This window comes from Giraffa tippelskirchi, chromosome 3 (assembly GCF_054371585.1).
Source record: "Giraffa tippelskirchi isolate mGirTip1 chromosome 3, T2T-mGirTip1v1.2.pri, whole genome shotgun sequence".
In the NCBI taxonomy this organism is placed as follows: domain Eukaryota; kingdom Metazoa; phylum Chordata; class Mammalia; order Artiodactyla; family Giraffidae; genus Giraffa; species Giraffa tippelskirchi.
This window is the reverse complement of record NC_137277.1, coordinates 32,605,087-32,622,326: the sequence shown is the minus strand read 5'-3', so window position 1 is coordinate 32,622,326 and position 17,240 is coordinate 32,605,087. Positions and strand designations below refer to the sequence as shown.

Sequence of the window (17,240 nt, the reverse complement as noted above, 5' to 3'; positions counted from 1 at the left end):
GAGCAGGGGCTACTCTCTAGTTGTGGTATGTGGGCTTCTCACTGCGGTGGCTTCTCTTGTTGCAGAGCACAGGCTCTAGGGTGCACAGGCTTAGTTGCCCTGCATCATGGAGGCTCTTAGTTCCTGGACCAGGGATCGAACCCATGTCACCTGCATTGGCAGGTGGATTCTTAACTACTGGACCACCAAGGAAATCCCGATACAATTCTAATTAAACCTTTCTTTTATCATTTTAACTTACATTTGCCTACCCACTTCTCACTAAGACCCTGGAGATCAAGGACCACATCATCTTGCTTAGGATTTTATCTGTGCCTAAAAGTCTAAGTGGCACAGACCGGGGCTTAGTAAATATCAGTCTAATGAATTAGCAAATGAATGAATGCACATAAAAGAACTGTTGTCATTGCTAAGTTGTTCCTGACTTTCAGTTTTAATAGAGTTCTGTATTCTTCTGTCTCATGGAGGTTTTGTTCCTTTCATATTAACAAATCTAGCCTCCTTATTTTTAGTCAATGTTTTCCTTTTTGGAAGCTTTCATATACCCTGTTTATGAGCAATTTCCTCCTGTTCTTTGCCAAGTGACCTCCAACTGTTTCATCATGTAGATTGAGGCTTTCTGTCATTCCAAGCAAGCTGACCCATCCCTGAACCATATTGGTTATTTCTCTCTGAATCTATCATCTCAGCCCTGCCCTTGGTTTAATCTTAACGCATATTTCCTTAGCAGAGGCAATATTGCCGCTCATCAGCAAGTGATTACCTACGCACCTGTGCCACTTTCTGGGTGGCCTGACTTGTTTTCTCGCGCACCCATTTAGAACATACACTCTGGGTTCATCATGCGCTCCCCATCTTGGGTCTAATCATTTTGTCTGATGGACTCTTGTTTTCAGGTTTGGAATCCACATGATTGACTCAAACACTTTCCCCTGTGTCTGCTAGGCCCCCGCTTATAAAGGAAACTCACCATCTGCACTTGGGCAGAATCTGTGCATCAGACCATCCACTGCTTTACTCCATGTAGCCTCTTAGAAAGCCTGGGATCCTTCCCCACCTTTGAGTGTGTGATCCATGCTCTTAACTCCTTCATGTCTCTATCCCTTTGTTTCATCATGGCAGTTATTATTTATTTATTTGGCTGTGGAGGGTCTTCATTGCTTTCCTCTAGTTGTGGAAAGCAGGGGCTACTCTCTAGCTGTAGTGCAGGGGCTTCTCATTGTGGTGGCTTCTCTTGTTGCAGAACATGGGCTCTAGGGGGTGCAGGCCTCAGTAACTGCGGTTCCCAGGCTCTCAAGTCCAGCACTCCTAGTTGCGGTGCATGGGCTTAGCTGTCCCTGCAGCATGTGAGATCTTTCCAGATGAGGGATCATCGAACCCATGTCTCCTATATTGGCAGGTAGATTCTTTACCACTGAGCCACCAGGGAAGCCCCGTGGCAGTTCTCAATATTGGGCTAGGTTTTAACACCCTGAAAGTCAGATGAAAGATTTTATTTCCCCCACCCTCACTCCAGCCCTTCTCCCAAAATGCATGAACCCACAGGCAAACAAAATTCTCTGTATGATCTTGGGAGTTCTCTAAGCTTTCAAAGCTCATCTGTTGACACTTGATTAAGAATGTGTGCTTTTCCAAGAATCTGAAAAATAAAAGATATATATATATATGTGTGTATATATATATATATATATATATGTATGTATGTATGTAAAACTGAATCACTTTGCTGTACACCTGAAACTGACACAACATTGTAAATCAACTATACTCCAATATAAAATAAAAATGTTTAATTAAATAAATTAAAAAAAAAGAATCTGTGCTTTTCTGACACTTGTGTCTCCTCCAGGATTTTCCATCCTCAATAGAGGAGGAGGAAGAGGAAATTCCATCCACTTTCTTTGGCTTCTGTTTTAACATGAACCTGCCACCACCCATCCACACTGCATTCCTTCTTGCCTTCACAGATCAATCCTTTAACACTCGTTTAATTTTGCCCTCCTCTCTCTCTTTTCTCATCATGTCTTTTCATTTTATCTCTTTTGGCCACGCTGTGCACAGTGCAAGATCTGAGTTCCCTGAATGTAGTTGGAACCCATGCCCCCTGCAGTGGGAGCACTAAGTCTTAACCACTGGACCACCAGGGAAGTCCCTCCTTCTCTCTCTTCTCGTCACCTTCCTGAACGAGCCACACTTCCTTATTGGCACCACTGTTTTTGCTTTTGGTTTATCTAAAAGCAATCACCCATTGTTTCCAATCACCCCTATTACCTTCCTCCTAGGGTTACTGTGAGGATAAACATGAAATCTCAGGTGCAAAAAGGCTTTGAAACACTAAGACTACAGTAGCATCATACGGCACTATAATGACAATGATGCTTCTCCTGTTCTTTGAGGCAGCTCAGTTTGCTTCTCCTTTACACCCTTTTCTCACATCCTTTCAAAGCACACCATCCTCCTTGGCCCTCCTGGCAGAGGACCTCCCCTTTCCACCCTCACAAGGCATTGTCTCTGGTCCTTCTTTCACTTGACTTGTACATGATCTTGCTTGGTCTCCATCCTCCTTTGTCCAGTTATCTGGCATTGACACAATGAATCCTGACATTTCCATTTATCTACCACCTTGGTCTTCCACTGCCTCCTCTTTCTCTTTCCATTGTGCTGGTCAGAACAACGGGCTCATTTAGATTTTGTCAGCCTTCTACCAGAGATGTTCAAAGAAAGAGTTTTCAATTCAGTGTCTTGGCAGCTAGATTATCAACACTTTGCTTAGAGTCTCTTTTTCACTGTTCCTGACCCCATTCTCTTTTTCTTAAGCATCAGTTGAAGTTGGCCGGGTTGGAGCAAGCCCAGTCTCTACAGAGCAGCTTCAAGATCAGCAGAGTGTTGTTTCTGTGTGGAGAGGCAGTCCTCTATCTGTTCTTGTACTAGGGAAGTGGGGGACACCTCTTCCATTGGGGGGGGCTGTGGGGGGATGGAACAGGGATGTGGGCAGTATCAGATACAACGGCAGTAATAGAAGGTGTTCTACCAGATGGCAGATGTCTTCTCCAGCTGGGGGAGCAGTAGAGAGTGGAGCCAAGTGCTGAGTATAAGAAGTGGGGGGCTCCATTAGGAAGTTAATTTATTTATTTTTAAATGCTTTCTTTAAAAAAAAAAGCTTTCTTTCTTTTTTTTATATGTATTTATTCATTTACTTTGCCACACAGTGCGGCATGTGGGATCTTAATTCCCCAACCAGGGATTGAACCCTCGGCCTCTACAGTGGAAGCATGGCATCTTAACCACTGGACTGCCAGGGAAGTCCCCTTTCACCACCTTTAGGAAGCTTAAAGGAAGAGGGGAGTAGGCAATGTAGCAACTTCTGGAAATATTACCAAACAGTCTCCTGAGATTGAGAATTATCAACTTGCCGTGGCCCCAGTTCACCCAGTGTGTTATTTTTCTCTTGTATTAATGCTCAGATTTGTGCAGGATTGTGTGTGTGTGTGTGTTTGTGTGTTTAGTTGCTCAGTTCAGTTCAGTCGATTAGTCATGTCCAACTCTTTGTGACCCCATGGACTGCAGCACGCCAGGCTTCCCTGTCCATCACCAACTCCCGGAGCTTGCTCAAACTAATGTCCATCAGTCAGTGATACCATACAACCATCTCATCCTCTGTTGTCCCCCTCTCCTCTTGCCTTCAATCTTTCCCAGCATCAGGGTCTTTTCTAAGGAGTCAGTTCTTCACATTAAGTGGCCAAAATATTGGAGCTTCAGCTTCAGCATCAGTCCTTCCAGTGAGTATTCAGGACTGATTTCCTTTAATATTGACTGGTTTGATCTCCTTGCAGCCCGAGGGACTCTCAAGAGTCTTCTCCAACACCATAGTTCAAAAGCAGCAATTGCTCAGTTGTGTCCAGCTCTCTGAAACCTCATGAACTGTAGCCGGTCAGGGTTATGGTTTTACAAAAGTTGGGTGATGCAGATGTAGAATGGACAAGAGTTAAGAATCTTGTACGATCATGGCTCAAATGAAGGATTATTGGATCCATATTAAAATAACAGGGAGGTAAAGATGAAGGTTAGGATAAACAGAGGAGCCAACGCACTGGGCCTTTTACTGACGTGGAATCATATGAGCAGGGAGTAATAGATTAAACAGTCTGGGACCTCCCTGGTGGTCCACTGGTTAAGAATCTGCCTGCCAGTGCAGGGGACACAGGCTCGATCCCTAGTCTGGGTTTCCACATGCCGAGGAGCAACTGCTGAGCAACTACCCTTGTGCCACAACTACTGAGCCCACATGCCTAGATCCTGTGCTCTGCAACAAGAGAAGCCACCACAGTGAGAAGCCTGAACACCACCACAAAGACCCACCGCAGCTAAAAACAAACAAATAAATAAATTTTTTAAAATAATTTTTTAAAAAAGATTAAACAATCTGGAGAGCAGGACGTTATCATTGTGAATAAGTATGAAAAAATAATGTATGAGACACAGGATCATTCTTAGTGATAAGTCCTTGGTGCAGGCTCTGAAAGTAGATAGCAGAAATGGAATGAAGTTCTTTGAAGATGAGGAAATGTGAGGCTGGGTGTCGGCCGAGTCATCTACAGTGACAGCAAAATTCACCAAGTTAATGATGAAGCAGAAAAGATGGAAGATTTTAAACCAAGTTCCAAAGCCCTAATAAAAGTGACTCTCTCTGGGAAGTTGACAGAAGGCAGAAAACATACAAATTAGTAGGTAATATAACCAATGCATGTGCTTTAGAAGAGAAAGGGTTTTTCTGCAAGAGTGGCGAAAAATAGCCTGCAAGTTCTAAGAGAAGGCTAGAAAAACGTTCACCTTCCTCCCAGCCCCGGGGGTGTGCGGAGCGAGGGACAGGGCCACAGAAGTTGTCATGTCCTCAAAGAGATTGGCGTTCGAGGAAACACAGCTGCCAGGATGGTCAAGGAGGTTTACAGTGGGACTCGGTTCCTGGTGACCCCACCATAAGGAGCACTGGAAGGAAGATCAGAAAGGGAAAGATGAGCTCAAGGTGGGGGGTGGGGGAGGGGAGGGCTGGAAGTCACAGCACACAGCATTCAAAGTAATCTAAACCTAAGCCCCTTTTTTTCCCTTATCCTTTGTTTGTGAATAAAGAAAAGAAATAGGCTCTTTTGTGAGCAGAAATGTCACCAAGACTATCTAACAGTCCCAGCACCCTTATCCTAGTATTTTCTTTGGAATCCACTGTTTATATTCCCAGTTCTAAAGCTGACATCAAATCCATTGCTAGCCAGGATTTGTAGAGTTTAATAAGGGTTTTTCTTGGGTTCATCTCTGTTGAATCTGTAATAACCATTCCTCAGTATAAAAAGTCACCATACAGTTTTGTTAAGACTCCATACTTTTTTTTTAGTGCTTTAAAGACACATCCGATATTGACAGTGTTCTTTAAAATTTTTTTCAGAAATATCAAACTGCATCTTCAGTTTTAGTTCCCCTGAGACTAAATTTAAGTACAGGCTTTTATTCTTGTTCTTTTTAAAATTTCTCCTCTTCTCTCTTGTGTTCCTTACCTTCTGAGAAAAATTGCCCAACAACTGCTTCATGGTATTGCACACTTTTGTGATCCTTTGTCTAAAGAATACTGTGTACTTTCTCTAAACTTTATTGGATTGGTAAATAGCTGGTATCCAAGCAGAACTAGTGTTCTTTAGTAAGGTTATTTCTTTGTGTGAAGTCTTTCTCAGGCTTGCAGAGCAACTATTTTTCATTGATTTTCATTTTTTTTAATTGAGGTATAAATGACATAGAATATTGTGTAAGTTTCAGATGTACACCATGTTTTCCAACATGTATTGCAACATGATTATCACCATAGCATTACCTAACACCTCTGTCACATTACATTATTATTATTTATTTTTCCATTGCTTTTTTAAAATCAGAGGATAATTGCTTTACAATGTTGTGTTGGTTTCTGCCGTACAACAATGAGAATCAGCCATAAGTATACATATATCCCCTCCCTCCTGAGCCTCCCTCACACTCCCCCATCCCACCCCCCCCAGGTCATCATAGCATTGACATATATATACTTCCATATGCAAAACAGATAGCTAGTGGGAAGTTGCTGTATAGCACAGGGAGCTCAGCTTGGTGCAGAGCAACTCTTGAGCATTAGCTTTGCTCCAGTGACACGGTTGTGACATGTATGTTCATGTGGCTGTTCCCTTACTCCACTCCCAACACTGAGATGCACAACTTCACACCCACGCAGCCAGGCCCTTCCTTGGCATGCATCTCTTCACTCCAGTTCATGCAAGATGATGACAGTAAATGTTCTATGTGGTGGGAATATCAAGGAGAAGATTCCTGTGGAGTAAAGTACAGGAAGCTAAAACCACCTGAGTCCTGCCCCTTGTGGCCACACCTCCCAGTAGGTGTCCAGGGAAATATGTATTATTATTTAATATACATCAGGGGACCAAGCAAGCTAGGCCCAGCCATACCCACACATTTGCTACTCTTTGAGTAGCACAAAATGGCAGGGGCATGTCTGTCCACTCTTGGGGGTGTTAACAAAAAAAAAAAAGTGCCACGTGAGAGTGGTGAGTTGAGTTTCATTTGGGGCAAAGTGAGGCCTAGAGCCTGGGTCACAGCCTCTTAGAGAGCTCTGATGAGCTGCTCCAAAGAGGTGAGGGAAGGAGGTCAGTGTCTTACATGGTTTTAGTGAAGGCAGTACGTGCAGCCCAGCACATGGTTGGCTGAGGCTGGATGCTGGTCACGAGGAGTGATGTCTCCATTAATGATTTCAGTGCTTTTCCAGATATGAGGAGATTCAAGAATTTGGGCTCATAAAATCTCCTGAAAATATCTAACTATGTGAACGTCTGTTCTGCCAGTTTTTCCCAGAGCACAGAGCACACCATTCCTGATCTCCACCCTGAACTCCTTTCAGGGAGTTTGGAAGGTCAGCAGCCACAGTGGCCTTGTAGAAGCAGATGGCAACTGCCAATTTTTAGTTGGCAGGGATTCAGTGAAGAGGGAGGGGAGAAGTTGCTTTGTCTCGACAAGTGTGCTTCCTTTTATTTGAGAACAAAAAGTTGGAAGATGTAGCAACCCCACCCTGGGAAGGAAAAGGGTCAGTGCATGAGGTTGGGGTGTATGGCTCCTGGCTGCTGGTGATGGGGGTGCAGTGTGGGGGTGAACACTCGGTGACATAAGAGGTGCTAATGACCACTCCATGCTCCTTTCAGGCAAAAAACTCGGATATACCTTCAACAACCGGAACTTCCACAATGTGTCTTTGGGGCAAGGACAGGAGGTCGTGGCTGAAGCCGCACTGGACCTGGCTGCCAAGAAAGGCCACTGGGTTATTTTGCAGGTACGCCCACTCTGCCCTGATGGGGCTCATTCTTGACCCATCCCTGTGTGGACCTCTTGAGCCGCCTTTCCTTCCACACCCTCTTCCCCTGACTTCCTAATCTTCTCAGGACGCTGGCTTTCAGCTGGAGTTTTCCAGCTGCTGATCTCTTCCCATGCCTTCCATAGAACTCTCCTCTGCTCCACCTTTCCTCTGGGTCACGTGGTCCATGTTCTTCATCACATTCACGACTAGAATGCCACACGTGCAACCAGAACTCAGCCTCTTCATTGAGAGTTCATGTTGGCGTCTGGAGTCTGGAACACCTAACACAGGAAGTAAAGGCTGCCCTTCTTCTGTCACGGCCTGTCCTCTTATTCCTGTTCATGCAACTTGCATGGATGCTGGGGCTGTGGCAAAGCAAGCGGTGGACCCCTCTCTCCTCCCATAACACCCTGCAGCCACGTCTATGAGTGCATCTACAGCTCTGTAGAAACAGTTTACCATACACCTGTGTCCTCCACTGCATTTTCTTAGGGAAGGAGACATTCCCCATCCACCTTTGGCACCAAGCACACTACTTCCCTGGTGGCTCAGATGGTAAAGAATCTCCCTACAATGCAGGAGACCCAAGTTCGATCCCTGGGTTGGGAAGATCCCCTGGAGGAGGGCATGGCAACCCACTCCAGTATCTTGCCTGGAGAATTCCATGGACATGGGAGCCTGGCGGGCTACAGTCCATGGGGTCGCAAAGAGTCGGACACAACTGAGAGACTAACACTTTCACTACTTTCACACTACCGTGAACACAGTAGACACTCAACCAGAGCCTGTTGGGTAAAAGAATCAGTGAAGAAAGCAATGGAGGAAAGAATCAAATGGAAAAGCCAGTCCCTCCCTTCCCATCTGACTTGGATTACCCAGAACTTCCTCTCTCCTGATGACTCAGTGAACATTTCATGCTGTTGGATCTTCATCCTTCATTATCCCATTGTTTGTTTGAGCCTAGCAGCGGAAGGACCTGTTGTTCCCTAGGACTCCTTTTCCAGAAACAGTGGGACTCTAAGGAGGAAAGAGAATGACAGCAGGGTCCCTGCCTCTTCCCACTAGATCAGCTCAGTGATGGGAGGGTGTGACCTCCCCAGTTGTCTTAAGCTCGTCTGTCAAAGTGACCCCGTTCTAGCCACTGGGTTTTCCCTGGTGGCTCAGATGGTAAAGAATCCATCTTTACCAGCAATGCAGGAGACCCAGGTTAAATCCCTGGGTCAGGAAGATCCCCTGGAGGAGGGCATGGCAACCCACTCCAGTATTCTTGCCTGGAGAATCCCCATGGACAGAGAAGCCTGGCAGGCTACAGTCCATCAGGTCACAAAGAGTCAGACACAACTGAGTGACTAACACTTTCACTTCACTTCACCCTGGGCACTAAAACCTTCAGGAACCCAGCCCCCTCCCGAGACAACGAGCCGTACCTATCTGCTGCCCTGGACTGTCACATCTTGTCCCGATGTGTTTCTGAGAGATCTCCAAGATCAAACTCAAAAGCTGGGATTCCTGATGCAGCGGCAGAGTTTCTCACTGGCGATTGGCGGTGCTGCCCGGCTCACGGAGCCCTGGCTCTCTGGTCACCCGCCAACCTCTCTGCTCCGACAGAGTGATGACAACGGAATTCTCTCCTCTAACAAATTTTCATTTCAGCATCCACTACTAACTCCTGCATAGCATTGCACAGTATACAAAGCCCTCTCAAATCCATTACCTTCGGTTATTTTCAGCAACCCTGGGAAATAAGTATGGCATATATTACTGTTATTTCTCTTCATAGAAGAGAAAGTAGATCAGATGGCTGTGGCCTCAGGACTGTGTTCTGTGCTGACTTGTGTATTTAAGGGTCTGCAAGCAGGCTTCCTCAAATATTTATCAAGGAGCTTTTATCTGTCCATCATAATGAAACATATTGCAACGAAGCAAAGTGACTATCCTTGCTAGAGTGGAAAGTGCATGCTGCAAGGTGGTGCTAAGAAATTAATGTCGTTTCACATTGACAGATGGACAGATAGGAGTCTCAGGGAGAAGGAGACAGGCTCAAAGACCAGAGGGGCTTGGGCATGGACAAGGAGCCTTCCCTCTATGAGAGCAGCAATGTCTCAGTGTGTTTTAGGAAGACAAGTTTGACAACAATTAGCAGAATGATTTGGAGAGGGACGAGGAGGAAGGAGAGCTAGCTAGAAGTTTAAATGAATGCTTTTCAAGTCTGAACGTGCAGACAAACCACTGGAAGATCTTATTAAAATGCACGAATTCAGTAAGTCTGAGTCAGCATTTCTAACTGGCTTCCAGGTAATGGTAACGTCGCTGGTCCACGGGCCCCACATTTGAGTGTCAGAGGTTCAAAAAAATCCAGGTGTCAGTTGTGGGGATCTGAAGTTGGAGGGTAACCATGCATGAGACACTTCAAGTGTGACCCCCAGACTGGCAGCGGCAGCATCACCTAAGGACTTGTTACAAGTGTAAGCACTCAGGCCCCTCCATGGACCAACCACTCTGGGGTGGGGCCCAAGAACCTTTGTTTCAACAAGTCATCAAGGGGATTCCGAAGCCTCAAGGTCAAGTTTGAGATCTTTAGGACATGGAGGGATAGATTGAATGGCAGGAAAAAGGGGTCCTCATTACTGAGAACCGCAAGACTCTTGCTAGGATGTGATTTGTTTAAAGCAAAGACCAGGTACCCCCCGCCCCGATCCTCCTTCCTGATCACCATTTAAGCAGAGGCTTGCATGGGGCGGGGGGCTCCTTCCTTCCCACTAGAACATCCACCTGGTAGCCAAGTGGCTCAGCGCCCTGGAGAAGAAGCTGGAGGAGCACAGTGAGAACAGCCACGCAGAGTTCAGGGTCTTCATGAGCGCGGAGCCTGCACCCTCACCCGGGAGCCACATCGTCCCCCAGGGCCTCCTGGAGAATGCCATCAAGATCACCAGTGAGCCACCCACGGGCATGCATGCCAATCTGCACAAGGCCCTGGACAACTTCACTCAGGTAGGGCCCTGGAGGGAGGGGAGCAGGGCACCTCGCCTTGCAAAGAGCAGACCACCCCCCCACCCAGGGCAGGAGAAGAACACACTCTCTTGAAGGATTCAGTAGCAGGGCATGCCCTGCTCGCCCGCCCTGAGGGTCCTGGGCAGAGACAGGGAAGGGGCGGCAGCTGCTTCAGTGGTATAGCTCCTAATTATTAAGATGATACAACTATGCCTCAGTAGGTTTAGTATCATCTTGTCAGCCTCCCCAGGGGCCCTTATCTTTGGGCGTACCCCCGTGCAAGCCCAATGTCCAGTCTTGGTTATCAAGCAGTTGGGAAGTATATCCCAAGAGATGCTGGCTTGTCCTGGTTCTGCTGTGGAAGGATACACAACAGTTGGCATTTGGGACTTTACTGGCCTCTGCAGTGGGTCATTCAGAGGAAGAGGGACAGATTCAGGAGTCTCTTCATTGCTCACAAGAGTGTCAATTGCTCCGTTCTGCATTTGCAAATGCCCAGGAACAGTGGCCCGCTTAATACCCTCTAGAATTCGCTCTGTTCCTCCAGAGCCCTATTTTCGCTGTTTACGGGACAAATCGCAGAACTGGAGTCTTTTCATCCCCTCTTCACTGACCACTGTGCTGTTTGGAGATGATCATTTCATTCTGACTTTCATTTGCGCGAACTCGCTGTCAACCAGCTTCACAAGTGTGGCTTTTCGTCTCTGTGCTTAAAGGCATTTTTCATCAGGACTCGATTTCCCACATGTGTCAGAGGTAACAATGGAAGCTCCCTACATGTCTGCCAAGAACAGCTCTGTCCAAAAAGCCATTATTATAATAAGTTCCTGCTTGCACGAGGCAGCGACTTTGTTCCCTGTACCACCTCTGACCTTTCACATCCATATCTTCATGGCAAGCGTGGTGCCCAATCAAGGGACCAGAGAGAGAAACTGTTGTCACGGGTTCACCGGGGAAAAAAGTAGACCTACCAGCAGCTTAATCTCTGCGGTCTCCTCTGCTTCCCCTCGTTGTTGTAAGCAAAGTCTAAGGTCCACCTCCTAGAAGAAATGCCAGGACTGAAAGTGCCTCTTGGGCTCTAGCTGAATCAGCTTGCTCCTTCCTGAACAGAGGAGCTCACTCAGAGGACGTGTTTCCTTCCAAAGAATCCTGGGTTCGCACCCTAACAGCCCTTCACAATGCAGGCTTCTCCCTCCCCACCATCATCCCCATGCCCATTAACATCTAACAACAATTCCACTGACTTCCTCTGGACTCTCTCTTGCTTCTTTTCTTCCATCTTCCCGTCTTTCATCCTCTCTTCATGAATCAGACTGTTTCCCCTGCCTTCTGCTCTGCAGCCAGGACCCTTTGGGGGTCTTGCTTCTGCAGCCACGTGTCCTTTAGGATGTAAATGGCAGGGCACCCCTCTGTTTCTTGTGGCTCCAATTCCCACCTCCCTCTACTTCGGCAGTTCCCCCAGCAGATGAGCCATGGGGTCGTCAGTCACACAGGCAGTAATTACACCTTCTGAGATTCCATGATGGTCAAGGAAGCATGACGGGAAGAAGGGGAGTCAGAGATGATGCTGTGGGTGTCCCCACCCACACCCCAGCGCCGAGTGCCATCAACAGGACAAATATAGCACTTCTGTGGCCCCCTGCCCCTTTCTCTGTTAGCTACGCTTGGTAACCTCATTAGCACGTCCGTGTATGCAAACTGTAACTGTTAATAAGTTCTGTTATAGGCTGAATCTAAACGAAAACCCAGCCCCTTTGCAAGGTCCTCTCGAACCCGACTCCATGCCTGTCTGCAGCGCAACCCACAGTCCTGCTGTCACTCAAATCTCCACCAGGACACGTCAGGCCCGCCCTCCTCACCCCCGCCCCTCCTGCCCCACATCACGGCTGCTCTGCACCGACCCTGAGCATCATCTCCTTCCAGGACACCCTGGAGATGTGTTCCCGGGAGACGGAGTTTAAGAGCATCCTCTTTGCGCTTTGTTACTTTCATGCTGTGGTGGCAGAAAGACGGAAGTTTGGGCCCCAGGGGTGGAATCGCTCCTACCCCTTCAACACCGGGGACCTCACCATCTCTGTGGACGTGCTCTACAACTTCCTGGAGGCCAACGCCAAGGTATGGCTCCAGCCAGCACAGGGGCAGGTCGGGAGAGTGCCTCTGAGAAAGACGATGGGGCATCAGCACGGGGACACGGGGTGGGCTCACTGGGGCAGGTCTACAGCCCCCCAGGGGGTGTGAGGAAGTGCAGGTTTACCACATGGTCAAACCCAAGAGCAGTGTGACGCCGAGGAGGAAGTACCATGATGGGAGAAGGGTGTGGTAAGGGTAGTAAGAAAGCTCAGGAAACCAAACTATTAACAGTGACTCACACGCTTGGTGTCAGTCAGTCCCATGGTGTCTGTCCCAGGGCCCCTCCAGGCCACCCTGTGTACTCCCAGCATTGCTGGGGGTGGTGATTGGCAGGAAGAGACCCACCCTCATCTGCTACAAGCTCCCAGTTTAACTCACCAAAGACAGAGACCTTCTCGTGGTGGCGCACACAGCTCCTCGCGTAAGCACGATCTTGCCGAAGTTGAAGAAGCCAAATTCTTCCTTCTTCCTTCACCTCGCCTCCTTTATCCTGCCTGATGGCTCCATTTTATGATACACGCTCTTCAGTTTAGGGAAGACCAAACACAGCCTCTGCAAGGCCTCTCCCTCTTTCTTTGGGGACAGTGAGTCAGGCCCAGAAGCAACGGCTCTGGCTCCAGGGTCCTGGGAAGTCCACCACAGAACACACCACCTCTTCACCTACCACGAGGACCCAGGGCTTTCTTCCAAGTGGCTTTCCTGCCTAACTCTAACATCCATGAACTTGTGTGCTGCATTTCATTCACTCTGAATTTTCCAAGAAGACGATTAATTGATAAGCTAATTAATGGCAAGAAATGGGAAAAGTACCTGCGTCTTTGCTCTCCTCTACTTGATCTTGGCAGGTTTAAAGGACCCGTAGGTAGAGCCTGACTTCACTGCCACAGTTAATGACGGTGAACGAGGGCAAGCGTGTGTGCAAGAGCGCCTGTGTCTTACCTCTTCTCACCCTTTGATCTAACTCTTCCCTCGTTTAATGAGCTCCCAGAGGTGCTCGACCCTGCTGGGTACCAGGGAAACGTGGATGAATAAGACACTGCTCCTGGCACTTCCCTGGTGGTCCGGTGGTTAAGACTCCATGCTTCCAATGCAGGGGGTATGGGTTCAGTCCTTGGTCAGGGAACTAAGATCCCACATGCAGTGCAGTTCAGTCAAAAAGATTTTTAAAAAAGACATTGCTCCTAATCTCCAGACCCACCACATTTTGTGGCTCACATCGGGTCGGCCCGAGGCCTGCGTGCAGGGCTTCCTCCCTTCCTGTCTCTCAGGTCCCCTACGATGACCTGCGGTACCTCTTCGGTGAGATCATGTACGGGGGCCACATCACCGATGACTGGGACCGGAGACTCTGCAGAACCTACCTGGAGGAGTTCATCAAACCGGAGATGCTAGAGGGAGAGCTGGCCCTGGCCCCAGGGTTCCCACTGCCTGGCAACATGGACTACAATGCCTACCACCAGGTAGGGACCTGGGTCACCCTTCTGTGCAGCCCAGGAGGACTGGAGACACCCGGGCAGGGCCAGGGGAGGACGGCTGAAAGAGCTGAGCTCACATGGAACGTGGCTCTCAGCCTGCTCAATTTGAGGGCTCCTATTGGATTTCTAGCCTCCAATTAATGACAAAATTGAACTTTCAGAGATCTTTTTATTCTTGACGTTTGGTTCAATAATTCTATTTGTTGCTCTTTTCTACAAACAACATCTTGGGCATTTACTTGATTGTTTTCATTCGGGATATTGACAAAACCATTAGGAGCAAAAATTCAGGTAAGAACTTAGCCAACTTTGTGGTTAAGTTTATATTAGTGGTTCAGAATACCTTCAGAGGGACACGGTCTTGTGGGCAGACCACTCACCCCTCCTGTTCTCAAAGGCACGTACACACACACCAAGAGAACATTCTCATGGAGCTTTTTCATACTGTCACTGCGGGTTTTCATTTTACTGTTCAGTTTAGTTCAGTTCAGTTGCTCAGTTGTGTCTGACTCTTTGCAACCCCCATGGACTGCAGCACGCCAGGCTTCCCTGTCCAACACCAACTCCTAGAGATGGAGTCGGTGATGCCATCCAACCATCTCATACCCTGTCATCCCCTTCTCCTCCTGCCTTCAATCTTTGCCAGCATCAGGGTCATTTTACTTTTACTTCAGTTATTTTTAAGGTATGCATCTTTGCCTATTTAGCCCACCATGAAAATGTATTAAAAGACAATTAGAACAAACAAAAAGAACTTGTTTGTTGCTTGATTTTTAAGATTGCTAAAAGAACTCTTGAATAACAAACTTAAGGTAAACAGTGGTCATAGGAACGTTAACTACAAGCTTTATGCAAATTTTTAACTCCTAAAGCTTAAGAATATAAGTCATAAAAGTCACTCAATCCAGAAAACTAAGTCTATGAGAAGAAATTAAAAACAATAAGACTCTTGAAAGTAAATAAAGGGAATTTTTAAAATAAACACTTTGAAAGCTTTAGCCAAGAAAGTTGTGCATGAGCGCCCCCTACTGTCAGTAGGTGGAACAACTTGACCAGAGGGTGGAGAAGGTGATGGAAGATACGGTGGTTTGCAGGCTTCCCTCTCTGTAATCTGTCAGCTAATAGACGGTTATAGGGCACCTACCAAGAGTCCAGGAGTGTGTGCTGGGTGCTGGAAGAAATGCAAAAAGAAACACGCGGATTTGCCTTTAAGGAATGAGCCATTTGTCACTTAGCCTCTGGTCTGTCGCTGTTGCGTGCTCAGTCATGTCTGACTCTTGTGACCCCATGGACCATAGCCCACCAGGCTCCTCAGTTCATGGTATTTGCCAGGCAAGAATACTCGAGTGGGTTGCCATGCCCTTTGATCCTGACCCAGGGATCAAACCCGAGTCTCCTGGATTGCAGGCAGATTCTTTACCAACCACTGAGCCACCTGGGAAGTCCCACTTCACTCTAGATGGGCCCTGAAGAGGACGGGTCAGGTGGGAGAGGGGAGATACATCTGACTGGTCTTCAAGTGAGCTTGCCCTTGACTTTCAGTACATAGATGCCCAGCTGCCCCCAGAGTCGCCCTACCTCTACGGCCTCCACCCGAACGCCGAGATTGGCTTCCTGACCCAGACGTCGGAGAAGCTCTTTCGCACAGTGCTGGAGCTGCAGCCCCGGGATAGCCAGGCCGGAGAAGGAGCAGGGGCCGCGAGAGAAGAAAAGGTACATGGAAGGCTTGCCCAAGATATTCTGGGGGCCCAGTACTGCCCAGGCCGGCGCTTCTCCCGCAGGCCTCGATGGGATGCACAGGGCAGACCGCTTCCACGACTGGTCCAGCATTCCTCTCCTAGGGCCCCGCCCCGTCAGGTGACCCAGAGGGCCCTCAGGTTACCTAATAGGAGGTACCCACTTTCGGTGTGTCGGTGCTCTGCTCATCCACCCAAAAACACTGAAAGTCGTGTCCAACTCTTTGCCACACCATGGACTGTATCCCGTCAGGCTCCTCTGTCCAGGGGATTCTCCAGGCAAGAATCCTGGAGTGGTTGCTATTTCCTTCTCCAGGGGATCTTCCCAACCCAGTGGTCAAACCTGGGTCTCCTGCATTGCAGGCAGATTCTGTACCAACTGAACCACTAACCCCAAGGCAGGTTTTATTCCATTTGTCAACCCAAGTGAAGAAAAGGCAGGGCTGAACAGCTGTGGTTTGGGGACCTGGAAAAGGACCTCATGGTTCCTTGGCAAACTAAGTAATGATGGGTGGGGAGTTGTTCTTAAACACCCCACCCTCACTCTGCCAACTAGATGCCGGTGAACTCGCTCATGTTTCAGATGAAAATGTGGTCTCTTTGTATGAATGACACTTAGTCCCAGAGCCTCGTAAAATACAAGTAAGTGCTACTAAGCACAGCACTTCCCAAAACTAAAGGAAGATGGAGGAGAATTCTTGGGCAGAAGGGCAGAGGAGGGTGCGGAGTGGGTTTAGGGTGATGAGAGGCAACCTGGGAGCTCTGTTCCTGATGAGGGCTGAGCAGAGGGCAGAAAAGGAAGGAGCTCAAACTGAAACTTGCCTGGGATGCTTCCCAGGACGAGGCAGCTCAGGCAGGACTGCAGAGGGGAGACGGGATGAAGGTTTCCCTAAATTAGAGATTCTCTGGTACTTGGAAGATTATGGATTAAGAAACCTGGGAAGCTATCAAATGTTTTGGCCCCAAAGACTGACTTCAGGAAAACAAACTGACTGATAGTAAAGGAGCTGGATGTTTGTTTAAAGGTATAGAGTGATGTCATTAAAATGACTCCAATTTTAATATGCCTCGGAATGAGCTGGGGAGCTTCAGATAGATTCTCAGGTCTAGGGTGATGCCCAGGAATGTGCAGCCTTGTGATGGTGATGCTGGTGAATCTACTTGGAGAAAGCTGCTCTAAACCCCGCAACTCAGCCTGTTTGACTTTTTGATGCATAGGGTATAACTCGAGAAGCAAAGGAAGATAAGGGAGCTTATGTGGCTCAAAAGTCAAACCACCTAGTATCAAAAATGTTCCTAGCTTCACCACAATAAAGAGTAGCCTCCACTCACCGCAACTGGAGAAAGCCTGCATGCAGGAACACAAAAAGACCCAGCCCAGCCAAAATATAAATAAATAAAATTAACTAATTAATTTTAAAAAGTTCCTAGCTTAAGAATGAAAAGACTGGGACTATATAATAGGCTTAGGATTCTTTGGGAAGCATTCAAGTAAGTTTCTAGTTCTTGTAATTTCCTTATCCCCTT

The 17,240-nt window shown here is 47.7% G+C and overlaps 1 protein-coding gene across 5 annotated transcripts in view; it reads left to right on the top strand.

Moving 5' to 3' along the window:
- The window catches only part of DNAH9 (dynein axonemal heavy chain 9), a 286,190-nt gene that overhangs the window by 252,470 nt on the left and 16,480 nt on the right, over positions 1-17,240 (top strand). For all 5 annotated transcript variants that reach the window (XM_081580689.1, XM_081580690.1, XM_081580691.1 and 2 more), the window contains 5 exons: positions 7,230-7,357; positions 10,145-10,372; positions 12,296-12,487; positions 13,771-13,962; positions 15,520-15,690. In XM_081580689.1, coding sequence (XP_081436815.1) covers positions 7,230-7,357; positions 10,145-10,372; positions 12,296-12,487; positions 13,771-13,962; positions 15,520-15,690 — 911 coding nt within the window. The remainder of the gene's footprint in view (positions 1-7,229; positions 7,358-10,144; positions 10,373-12,295; positions 12,488-13,770; positions 13,963-15,519; positions 15,691-17,240) is intronic.